The sequence below is a fragment of the Larus michahellis genome, chromosome 6 (genome assembly GCF_964199755.1).
Source record: "Larus michahellis chromosome 6, bLarMic1.1, whole genome shotgun sequence".
NCBI classification, from domain to species: Eukaryota; Metazoa; Chordata; class Aves; order Charadriiformes; family Laridae; genus Larus; species Larus michahellis.
The window spans coordinates 53,276,432-53,289,192 of record NC_133901.1 but is presented as its reverse complement, the minus strand read 5'-3'; the positions used below and the strand labels follow the sequence as shown (position 1 = coordinate 53,289,192).

General features: G+C 39.6%; 1 protein-coding gene across 3 annotated transcripts in view; it reads right to left on the bottom strand.

Moving 5' to 3' along the window:
* The window catches only part of WDFY4 (WDFY family member 4), a 161,983-nt gene that overhangs the window by 97,402 nt on the left and 51,820 nt on the right, over positions 1-12,761 (bottom strand). For all 3 annotated transcript variants that reach the window (XM_074591165.1, XM_074591164.1, XM_074591167.1), the window contains exons 15-24: positions 11,791-11,894; positions 10,612-10,819; positions 10,277-10,353; positions 8,790-9,008; positions 7,579-7,763; positions 4,893-5,124; positions 2,833-2,984; positions 2,234-2,345; positions 1,929-2,119; positions 215-367 (exon numbers count right to left, since the gene is read on the bottom strand). In XM_074591165.1, the coding sequence (XP_074447266.1) occupies positions 215-367; positions 1,929-2,119; positions 2,234-2,345; positions 2,833-2,984; positions 4,893-5,124; positions 7,579-7,763; positions 8,790-9,008; positions 10,277-10,353; positions 10,612-10,819; positions 11,791-11,894 (1,633 nt within the window). The remainder of the gene's footprint in view (positions 1-214; positions 368-1,928; positions 2,120-2,233; positions 2,346-2,832; positions 2,985-4,892; positions 5,125-7,578; positions 7,764-8,789; positions 9,009-10,276; positions 10,354-10,611; positions 10,820-11,790; positions 11,895-12,761) is intronic.

The window sequence follows — 12,761 nt, the reverse complement described above, 5'->3', positions numbered from 1 at the left end:
AGCAGACACTCAGGGTTTGCAGAAGCACTCCAGAAACTGCACCAGGGCACAGTGGGGAGCCATGGTGACAGAGGACCTGCCATTCCAGGAGCTACCACCTCCTCAGGTGACATGGATCCAAATATTTGATCCAGGAGGTCCTATGAACAAACCTCATATTATAAAGCCATCTTTAATACAGCCAAAACCCACAAATTAAAATCAACAGTTTTACCTCAAAGTTGCAGAGAATGTACTGGAATGCACTATAATTTTTGATGACTGAAGACTCAAAGCCAAGCTCAGCTGTGCCCACTAGGGAGAACATTAACTGTAAAATCCTGTTGTTTAACAGCTGTGTCTTCCTCTTCAGTAGATATGTCAGCAACTGGAAAAAAGATTTAATAAGTATCTGCTAAGTATCAATCTGTATATGTAATCTAACATACAACACTTTTTTAATTCAAAACAAATGCACAGTTTACTTGGCTGTAGTAGTCATACATACATACATGTTACATAAGCATTATGAAGAAAGCGAGGATTTCAGTCTAGGCATAAAATTTTGTGCAGTAAGTGAAAGGGTAAGTTTTTGAAGGAGTTTGACAACTGTGGCATTGAACAGGAGCAAAATACATGCCATAGTATGTTTAATGGAATTTACAAAAAGCAACATACAAATATAATTGTAAATAACCACAGTAGGTTTTCTTCATGGATGTATTCTTAGTTGCTTGCAAATAGTGACAGCTTAAAAAAAAATAATTAATGTTGACCTCTTCAAATGAAAGACATTTGTGTGAAGCTGTCAGTTTCTCAACTGAGTCTATCTTTGATTATTCAATTAATTCATGATACAGTGAGAAAAACATTCAGAAAGCTACTACCTTTTGAATAGGTTGGCAGAAGACGACATTCGTTTGAAAATACATAAAGATACCTTTTTATTCATTGACTGTTTTTTAAAAAAAAAGATTCAGACAGCCAAACAAAGAGCAAAACCACTCCATTGCAACACAACGATCAGTTACGTGGAGAGAATGCTATTTAGCACAAAGTCAAAAGGAACAGCTAGTACACAATCTAAAGGCTGGCTTTCACCCACAAGAAAGGGCTGGGCAAGCAATATCTACATATGATAAATATATTCATATGAATCAGGATCAATTTATAAACAATTCACAAATTGGGAAAATAGAAAGTTTATAATAAATCATTCATGAAACCCTAGTGTTAAGAGTATCATCTGGAACCATCTCTGTTAGAGTCTTCTCTGTTCCATAAGACTCTGCTCAGCCTATGCAGCACAATGTAAATGACATTGAACTGAAACTTCACACTTGAGCCTTAACCCATCCAACATTACATATATAGTGCTTAAATACAACCAAACTCTTCAGTCAGTCAGCAGATTTCACGTTTGAAAGATGAATTTAGGACAGACCTAATCAATGAAATACAGACAGCACTTATTTATATCAGCACAAATTCCTAATACACAGTGAAGAGTGAGCCATAGGAATTAATTGTCAACCCTACACTGGGCAGTCTGTAATGAGAAATCTTAGGCTGGATGAGCCAAGGGGAGGAAGCAGACCTGCCTGAGCAGTGGTATCTTGTGGGAGCGACCAAGTGTGTTGGTAAAAGTTGAAGGGTGGGTCACTCACAAATCTTCTGAACTGGCTTATTCAGTTTACTAGATCATGTCTGACCAAGAGACATCTGTGCTGACCTTCCCATCAGCAGATATACTCTTATAGAGGTTCCCAGCGACTGTAAGCACAGGATTTAGAGCACTATCCTATATCCCCCTCAAAGATCTCATAACTTACAAAGTTCCAACCAGAAGTGCTAATAGCCAGCTTGGCTCATTGCCGTCGATAGGTTTTGGGATAAGGTTTTCCAGCCGAGAGACTATAATCAGAATGAATGAACAAAAGAGTATCTACCTCGTATCCATGCATGTGCCTCATCAGTTTTTCACTCATTGGGCTACTGTTCAGGATGGAGTTCAGGACTTTGACGGCTGCATACATGGTGTGGTCATCACGGGCCATAGCAATGAGACCCAGGAGAATGGCAGGGCCTCCAATGAAGTTCAGGCTAGTAGCTGCTGGAGAGGACTGGAACACTCTTACCCCTAGGAAATTGCATCATTACTCTACCAGCAAGTTACATGGACTAAATCTGTTATTGGACAGAGAAAGGATCAACTCTTAAAAAAGTATGAAACACTAAGGCATAATGCATTTACCATATTGGCCCACAGCAACTGACCCAATAGTCCGCAAGGAACCCAAAAGGTGTCCAGCAATATTCTTAGCTAGGAATACTGGAGTTGAACTGTCCCGAGAGTTAATCCCAATCTGAAACAGATAAGAGACATTCTAAGAAAAACTGTGGTGGTACTGAGGAGACAAAAACCAAACACTGCGATACTTTAGATTATTTTATTACTTTTAGACTATGAAAACCTTTTTTTCCTTCGAAGTCGATTGTTAGGACAAACATTCACTTACCTAAAATATCCCACAACCCCATTACTTCAACATGTCAGTAGGCCTGGCATTGGCAAGAATGCTAGAATAGCATGTGAAAGGTCATTAAGAAATCACAGACTGAAACAAATTATCATTAGACCTGGAAACTATGGCTTCTCCTGCTGTTTCAAGAAAGGTTTTTAACATTGTGTTCATACTGTCCAATCTATTCCTCCCCACAGATGAAAACAAAACCATGAATAGAACAGAGTTAAGGAGGTATGTAACTAACACAAAGTCACAAACTTTGCTCCAGGAAACCAATCAGAAACAAGAGAAAACATGTTTAAGACAAATGAAGGAAATTTGTGACCTCTTTGGCAATCAGCCGGCCATCCACTTCATTGTAGGAGCTCTTTATATCTTGGACCGTAGTGAGAGAGGAGCACACGGCATTAATTCCAAAAGAAATCTTCTCTTCTGCCACCAGAGGTGTAGGATTATGATCATTGTACTTGTCCTCACCTAAAACAAGGGAGACTATAAACCTCTGAAGGAATTTTGCATGCTCAACGTGGCAAGACAGAGAGAGGCAGATGAAAAATAAGTAGAAGAAACCAAAATTTAAATAGGAATTTTTTTTTCACTTAACTATAATCAGAAAAAAACCCCTCACTGTTTGCAACACAGTCCATGGCATCTTGTCAGCGTAAGCACCAATAGGAGATGTGCTTGACTTGTCCCCTGTGGTTACTGCTTTGGGTAGATCCTACGTTCTCTTCTAGTACCTCATGAAGCTCAGAAAAGTCCAGAATAAGCCTTTCACTATGCACACAATACAAACAAACTTTCTGGGCTGAGAAAGCATTTCAGAGGCCTTCCATGTTACTGGGAGCTTTCTCAGGGGTACTAGGAGCAAGGATTCATGTGGAAGAAAAAAAAGACAGAGGCAAAAGTTCAAAGCTGCCAACTGACAACATATGGGAAGCCTCTAAAAAGTACCAGGTTCAGTAGCTCAATGATTGTATGAAATTCTCAGATTCTTTTCTATAAAGAATTTTTTATTCCTGCTCATACTTGGAAAAATTATATGTACCTTTAAAAGAAAAAAAAATCTTGTATTTTTGACAATTTTACAGACTTTCAAAACAGTTGATTTATGAAACTGTTTACTAATGCTGGTGACATAGCCCTTATACTGCATGAAGATTAACTAAAAGTAAGTGCCTCAAGACTGTGTCACCTATTTCCCTTCCAGTAGGACATGAACTTCTGGCTAAGCCTCCACACGGCTGCTGCTGATTAGTGAGAAGCAATAAGATATTGGTGAGATGGGACACAACACTGCTGAAACAATTCAAACTGCTGTTTGCAACAAGGTCATAAACCCATTTTCAGGAAAAAACCATAATATTTTGGGGGTTTGTGCTGAAACTTTTTCTAAGTCAAAATTTCCATTAGAAAACTTTCTTTGGGTGTTTTAACGGAATAGGGAGATGTTAGGTACCACCTCCCCTCCCACCACCACCACCCCACCACCCCAAAAAAAAATAAAAGAAAAAAAGAATGTGACGCAGAAGGGGAGGGGGGTGAGCACCCCAGACTTCATAAAGAATCAACACTTCAAAAATCAAATCCTTCTGACTTCTATTGGTGATATTTTTATTTTAGAGCTGTATTTTGATATAATTTCTCTTTCAGCAACTCCTTCTCATGCTTGACTTTGAGATTTTTGTGGTTTAGATTGACAGCATTTTGAGTGCTTTCAGCCACTCTTTTCACTTTGCTTTAGGCTGGAGCATCATCAGGTGAAATTATTCTGCTCCTTTCACATGGGAGATGACCATCCCATTTCGTTCCGAGCTCTAGTACAGAGGTGAATGAACTACTTGTTGAACAAACAGTAATCAATAACTGAAATGTTTTGTCTGCCTGTTTAATAATTTAAGCTAACAATACACTTTAGTTAAAAAGCCTCTTCATTAAATGGAATGTAACTTATTCCCCTACCCCTCTCTCCCCTGTGCTCTCTCCTACACTGCAGGAATTTGCAATTAAAGATGATGATGATGCTTTTTCTGCTGTGTTTTTCTGTAGCACCATAAATGCAGAATGTCTCAGTTAAAGCTGCTGCTATAACACTTGTCCAACAGAAACTGCAATCTTACATCTCCTCAAGGACATTTTATCCCTCTTTACTCTCCAGCTCTCTGCGCTGCTTAATTCCTGCCCTTCTTTTCCTGTCCAATTTATAGCATGTTACAAGATCCTCATATTATCTTACTACAATCTTGTACAATACTCAGTAACACAGAGTTCCAGGCTTTTAGAGTGAGCTCTAGGCACAGCTGGAATACTAACAGCAGATTATCAAGCTAAAAAGAGCATTGCCTTGACAAACAAGTAGTGGTGGATATGAGAATTATCACATACCTTGAAGCTGTACTGCTTGGAAATTGCTACAATACTGTGGGCCAAGCTTATTAATCACTTCCATGGTTTCCACAGAGATGGCTTCTTCAAATAAGTATGTAGGGCCAAGGCGCCAGGTCAAGGTGGACTTCTGTTTCCAAATTCGAGGAGTAGCTATGTATCCATAGACATCAATAAAGGAAGAAGGTTCCATGGAAATACAGCTACCTGGTAAGGGCTGAAAATACTGCATCTGCAACAGAGGAAGAATTCACTGAGGGGACCTGATACACTCAAGATGCCTTAAGGTCTTGTCCCTGCAAGGTACTGCCTGCCCCCTCTTTCCTCAATGAAGTCTCAGTCAGCTGTGCAACACAATTATCAACGACCATTTAGAAATTGGACTTTCAGAAGTATCACAAACATAAGCATTTTGTAAAGTTCAAGCCTCCATTTTGTTCAAAAAACACAGTCAAAATAATTTCAAGTGTTCTCAAAGAAAAACCCTATCTTGACCCCAGACTTATTTTTCCTGTTCTAAACTTTCGAAACAGAAAGCCAAGTTACAGATAGCACCTTGTACCATGCACCTAGAGAATAAACAGTTTTTGAAGTGTAGAGTGTTGAAATGCATCAGTTAGCTTCAGTGAAAGTGACATACTTTAGGAAAGTGGACTATTCCTTTTTGGTATCAAAATAAGGATTCAGCTTCCTAAACTGAATCTATAATTTCATTTAAATGCAGACAGCTCTAGTAGGAAGCAGTTGGATTTTTTTTTTTTGGTAAACTATATTTTACTTCAGGGCTTAGCCCTGCCTTTAACTATTTGTTGTTAGGATGACAGATTCCTAGCATTTACTGATCTCTGACTACTGAGATGTAGAAGACAGGGATGGTCAATATTAGGAGGCAGGACTTGATACTTGAGTGAACAAATATTAGGCTTGATACAACACAGTAACCCACCAGTTCCACCACCCCAAAAATCACTTTTGGTAATGTTAACAACCTTTGTGCAATTCTAATTCCTTACAAAATTTTTCTTCACTGCACACATCAGGATGAAGGCTTGCATCATGTCAGACACCCCAGCACTGGGACCATCTTTTATTTACTAAAGTCTTGTTTTATTTATTATGAGCTGCTTCATCGTATGTTAAACACATTTGCTGTGAATTCTTTAATCAATTGCAATGCTTAGGCCTAGTTTTATTGATGACTTTCAGTCTCATTTGAAGGAAGGCAAATTAAATTAAATTTTCATTCTTGAAATGGATATAGGTCCCAAAAGGCATTTAGAAGACAGATCATTTTTCTCAAGTATGGGAAAGAGAATATTTGGAATTAAACAGGTTGCTTTTACAAGGCAAGTATAAAACACACAAGTGAGCTTTGCATGTGTTGAGACTGATTTGAAATACGGGAACAAAAAGGAAGAGACCAAGGTTACAAATTTCATTTAATAAAAGGATTCTATTCAAAAACAAAACCAAAAAAACACTACACCAAACACAGCTGCAATAGAAATAGGCTGCATTTTCAACATTGCCAGCCTGAAGCATTCAAAATACAAAAATCAAATCTTTGAGATCAGCTACAAGACCAGGAGCATGATGATAACCATAACACAAAACAGGGGCTCTTCTCATTTATCCTGTGGATTATGAACCCTTCAGGTGCATTTGGATTGCTTTCTTGTGATATCTCATGCAACCTGAGAAATTCACTATTTGAGAACTGACTCCTATACAACAAGAAGATCACAAGAAATGGCACATTACAGGAAATACTAGCTACACTAATATTTGCAATTATATCATTGGAATTTACAAACTTCTAATTGAAACATTTCTTTCATTTCTATTAACTCAAAACAGAAGTATTATTTTAATTCTAGAGCTATATCACACACTGAACAACTAACCTGAATGAATGCCTAGAGTGCCAGCGGGAAGAAGGCCACTGACTCACCAGCTGATTGTTCAATGGGTGTAACAGGAAGAGGAGAGCTTGAAACAAGCCTGTGTAAGATGTTTGAGGAAACGCCATCCATCTTGGAACTCTTGCAAAGAGCTGGCCAGTCACAGAAGTTTATTTCTTTATGACCTTTCCACTTTTCCAGGCCTTTCTTCAAAAATGGAAGCTCCCTATGTAACTCATCACCTTTGCGGTTTTAGCCTAAATCCAAAGCACCTTTGGTTTAGGGTTCTCTGATCACAACTTAATGTGATGTACTTTTTATAGATGACAACTTCTGAAAATCTTGGGTGTAAACTAAGAGATCTTCAAAATCACTAGCCAATTCAGAAAAATTTTGTCCTAAGGGTACAACTGAATTTCATCAACATAACCCTGAGCTACCTGCAAACTAGGTAACCCCAACTCTCAGACGAATGTCACCACTCAAAATTGCCCTGGTTATCTGCATGCGGGGGTGGGGGGTGGGGGGGGAGAAGGGAACTAGTTCAAAGCATCAATATAAGCTGATAACATACTTCCAAAAAGCAGCACAAATACGCCCTGATTTGTATGGATTTCTGACTCCACTCATGCACGGTACGGAGTGGCACGTTATACACACAAATCATCATGCTTGGAGTCTCTCAGGTTAATACCAAAAAGTGATGGTACGTGCATGGGGAGATGAAAATGAAAAAGCAATGAAAGGCAAACGTCAGGCACAAGACCTATTCAGAGAGCCTTTACCTTTGCAGAACCAAGCATCTGACCATTTACATAAGCTGACACAATGCAGTTCTTCCTCGTTTCCTTAGCAACTGTCACTGTGAGATGATGCCACTGGCCAGTGACCAGCAGGTTGCCACAGCCAAACTGGACTTGCCCGGGAAATGGGGAGGGATTTAAGACCTCACCCTCAGGTTCCATGATATCTGTAACAGCAAAAACAGGGGGCAGTCAATAGAAAGTCTCTCTTGCCTTCCCTTGCCTCTGGAACACAACTATCAAATGTGACACAAAGAACATAACTCTCTGTAGGTATATAGAGTGATTCAGTGCTATTCTGTGCAATGTCTTTAAAACATTCCCTGAAGGTCTATTATCAGGACCTAAGACTTGCACAACTCTCAAGAACCCTCACACACACAATGTGCCATACTCATAAATAATACCTGCTAACTGCTTCAATGCTGCAAAACTAGACTGAACTAGGACAAAGCCAATATATTCTAAGAGGAGAACCCCTCAGGATATTCACTGAGTTAGCTAACACAGAAAAAAATTCCTAGAAAATTCATGAGAAAACTCTGTACATGAATTTGTAGTTTTTAAGAAAAGAGGCAAGCTGGGATTTTTAACCTCATCTAAGGGAATCAGAACACTCACAGAATGTCAGCTGTGCATGAAAAATCCCAGTTACTATTCCCACTCCATTTTCAACCTCCTCTGCAATTCACATTTTAAGTACCTACTCTACTCAATAAGGAGAAAGGGATAAATGTCATCAAGGAAAAAGATTAATAGGCTGGCATGACAGAAAACATTCTAAAAGTGGGGGGAGGAAATAAGCTGTTTGATTAGGAAGCTAGATGCTGCCAAACTCCTCAGTCCTACTCCCCAAACCTCCCTACTGCCACACAGAACAGGCAGGGACCAGCTGATTCAAGTCCAGTTCCCACAGCTGCACACAACCATGTAACTGATATTCCAAAGTTTTCCTTAGAATATCTATAAGTTTTATCATATATTGCAGGACACAAAATAATTCTCAATGGCTACAACAACTTAAAACTGAAATATGATGAAGAACTACAATCATAACAGGCTGGCAGAAGAAAACCAGAGATACAAAGTCTCATTAATGTCCTGGGTACTTCTAAGAGGAGGAGATTTGTTAATGAAAAATTCCAGATAATCAGAGGACACAGCACTGCAAGCTTGACTGAGAAGAGCCTTACCGAGTGGCTGGAATTCCACTTCTTCTGTGGAAACGACCAAAGAACGGTCCTGTGGGAAGAAGCTTACTGAAAAGCAAATAAATTCTTGCTCTGTCCTTGACATGTGCCTCACAACCGTGAGGAAACGGAGTGGGTGACTGTTGTGCATTAAACCAAACTTGCTAACAAGAAACCAGCAGGAGAGCGTCAGGCCACTTGAGGGAGGAAACATTCTGGTGCCTGTAGAAAGGAAACAAAAAGGCAGTAAGGAAGTGGGTTTCCCTGTGCAGACGTTAGCAAACTGATTTCTGTTTCATTTGTAGCCTAAACCATATAAGAACCATCATTAGAATATGAGGTTTAATTTCTGTTGGTTTATATTAGATTTCACTCCCTCTCTTCAATAACATAGAAACTGCACATATGAGTGTGGGCACACGTATAAATGACCTAAAATTGACTAAAAAGAAATGACTACTAGATCTCCATGCCATAGAGCTCATCAGTTGAGAAGCAATGAGACAAAAACAAGTTTTCTCAAAGTTCACAAAATTGAGGAAGCAAAAAGTACAGCCATTTCCTAGTTCACCCAATAGAGTATTTTGATCTACAGGAGTATATCCTATTTCATGTCAAGTGATAGTTTCTATTCCTTCCATGGGAGATTACCCTAAAATCTTACTTGGCTCTTACTCGTTAAGAGTGTTTTCTTAGCAGTCTGCTTTAAATTTGTATTGCTAATGTTAATGCTAATACATCACACTATTAAGTTGCGTCTAATACTGTATTTTGGTGAGCAGTCTGAGTTACACAGTTTAGAGCTGGACTGGGACGCAGAGATGGAAGTGTATTGAAATAGCAGCTTATTTGCTGCTATTTCTTAGAAATGTTGAATGCTTTCAGTGGGGATGAAAAGTCACTGCTTTCAGGAAGCTGTAGGTGAGTCAGAGCGAATTCACCTAGAATTCACTTTGAATTCAAGTATTTGCTTTGAATACTGTGTTCAGTTTTGGGCCCCTCACTACAGAAGGGACATTGAGGTGCTGGAGCATGTTCAGAGAAGGGCAACAAAACTGGTGAGGGGTCTAGAGCACAAGTCTTATGAGGAGTGGCTGGGGGTGTTCAGCCTGGAGAAAAGGAGGCTGAGGGGACACCTTGTGCGCCTCTACAACTACCTGAAAGGAGGTTGTAGTGAGGTGGGGGTCGGTCTATTCTCGCAAGTAACAAGCAATAAGACAAGCGGACACAGCCTCAAGTTGCACCAGGGGAAGTTTAGATCGGATATTTGTAAAAATTTCTTCACAGAAAGGGTTATCAAGCATTGGAACACGCTTGTCAAGGGAAATGGTTGAGTTACCATCCCTGGAAGTATTAAAAAGACATGAAGACATGGTGCTGAGGGACATGGTTTAGTGGTAACTTGGCTGTGTTAGGTTAATGGTTGGACTTGATGATCTTAAAGGTCTCTTCTAACCAAAAGAATCCTATACTTCTATGAAAGTGCTTACCTATGCCAATTCCTCCTGAGACAGACTGCTCTACGCTGGGTCCCATGACAGTGGCCAAGGTAGGGAAGTATAAACACCTACAAAAGCAAGCAGAAACATAAAATCATCCCTGAAAGTCATCAGTGACTTAATACTGCAGAATCACCATTGCAAGGCAGAGTCTGTGCTATCACAATAAGACAATTACAAAACAGGTTGTCAACATTACTGCAAGGAAGGCAGCAATAGGGCACAAGAATTTACTAAGATAAAGAAAGAAGTGATCAGTTGCTGTCTCCAGAATAAGGGCTTGGAGACTGCAGAGCAGCTAAAGAGAAAAGCAACAACAGCAATACCCATATCCTTCCATAGACATGTCAAACTCCACAAATGACGGAGCCAAAGCAGTGTTGCGGAGCTGGAAGTTTCGAGGTGACGTCATGGAGATGAGACTCATTGCAGTTTGGAGTGCCAATGCAGATCCCTTAGACACCCAAGGAGAGCTGCTGACAGGCACAACTGTCTGAGGATCAGTTTTATTGTCCACCATGTCCTTTTCTGAACCTGCAAGATCAACATAGTGCCTGACCACCTCAGTGTCTGCAATACTGTTTTTGATCACAGGTTTACCCCAATTCAGTTCGTCACTGCTAAGAACAACATTGCATGCTCTTCAAATAACACATCCTCAGCCGCCTGAAGAAATCCTCAGCAACACACAAAAATATTGCACTGAAGAAATTTCAAAATGGGAGGCTGGGAAGAGGGATGAGCTTACAGAAGTGATAGCCATATTTTCTTCCCACACATCTTCAGGCAACTCCAACTTCTCCTCTAGTAAAAAAGGTTCCTGACCCCTTGGTTCCATTTTTCTTACACACAGACCATTCAATTCTGCCATAACAGAATGGTTACAACCAACATGTGGGAAAGGATCTGAGGAACAACTTCAAAGAACACATAATCCAAATTTGCACCGTGCTCTATCAGGTGTCTCATAGGCATGAGACCACTTTAAGCACCAAATACTACTATTGTAGCCTTTCATCTGCAAAATATGTTAGAACAGAGAAAGGACTTAGATAGAAAGTGGCCCATATAAGCAAGGTAGACTACTAGGATATTTTAGGGATTACAAAAAGCAGTGCTTTTTATTCACACCTTTATTAGATTTCTAGCTATAAACCACAGGGAAAGCATGCTGCAAACCCAGAAGTTTGTGGGTTTGTTTTGTGGAATATGATTAGTATTTGTATAGATTGCTTCCATGTCTGATCCAGCAAAGTCTAAGTATATATCAGCATCTGGCTTCAGCACACGTATTATAATTTGATCTCTGCTGGTCATCAGATCAGCTCTCAGTGTTGGTCAAGTACCACCCAACCTGGGCAATACCTAGTCTAAAACGTCCAGGCATACTCCACCTTCACCGTGACTGCCTTGAAGAACCTACTTCAATAGGAGTATCCTGTCGTTACAGGGATATCTATAACCCAGCTGCTGTATCAGCAACCGGCTGTTCATTGTGTGCTTACCTTCGTTCCAAGCTGTGTTAGCTGAATCACATGAAAGGGCAGTGGACTTGTTTTTGCTGGGCCTGGAAGGTAGTGGTGGAGAACCTCCCAACCAAAGAAATTGCCTAACATGAAAAAAAAAAGAAGAAACCAACCAAAAGAAGGAAAACAGTCAAGCCAGACACCCTGGAGTCACAGCAACCATGCAAATACAGCTCAGCCTTCTGGAGACCAACTTTCTTATTGGATACCAGATTTTAAAACCATCACAAATAAAACAGAAGGAATGTGTTCCATTGTATCATCACAAATATTTGTTTTGCTTTACACTCCCCCTTTCAAGGTTTTTCTATTGAAAAAAAATCAAAAGTTTATTTTCTTCAGCTGTACTTTTGAATACTACTAATTTTTCAGAAAAAAAAAGTCTATGTTGGGTGTTTTTTTTGGGGTGGGGGTAGGTGGGGCGGTTTGGTTTTGGTTTTGTTTTGTTTTTTAAATAAATTCTGTTCCATTTTTTAGTAAAATAAATCCAATCTTCCACTACATATTCAACTTGATCTGCACTCTGCTCTCTATTAGCATTTGTTAGCATTAAAGAAGAAGGTACGTCCTCAAAGTAGGAACAGCAGACTGAGAAACAAGACTACACTTTTTCTTTCTGCATCTGTCATCGACATGGATCAGAGATAAGAAAAAGGTACTTTTACTCTTCATGAAACAGCTTCTCCACATGAATACCAGGGGAGTTGTTTTGCAATTACTTAATTAGTTACCATACCTAAATGGCTTTACAAGCCCTGCAGAGATGACACAGCAGAACACTACAGGCTCTTACCATCTTCATTCAGTAAGTCACTCAAGTATATACCCCGGGATTAATATGTGAGTAGTATTAACTGAAATTGAAACAAAAGGCTAAGAGTCTTGCCGAATTACAGCACTACACAAAGTATCCAATTATTACACAAACCTTGCAAAAAATTTGCACCACT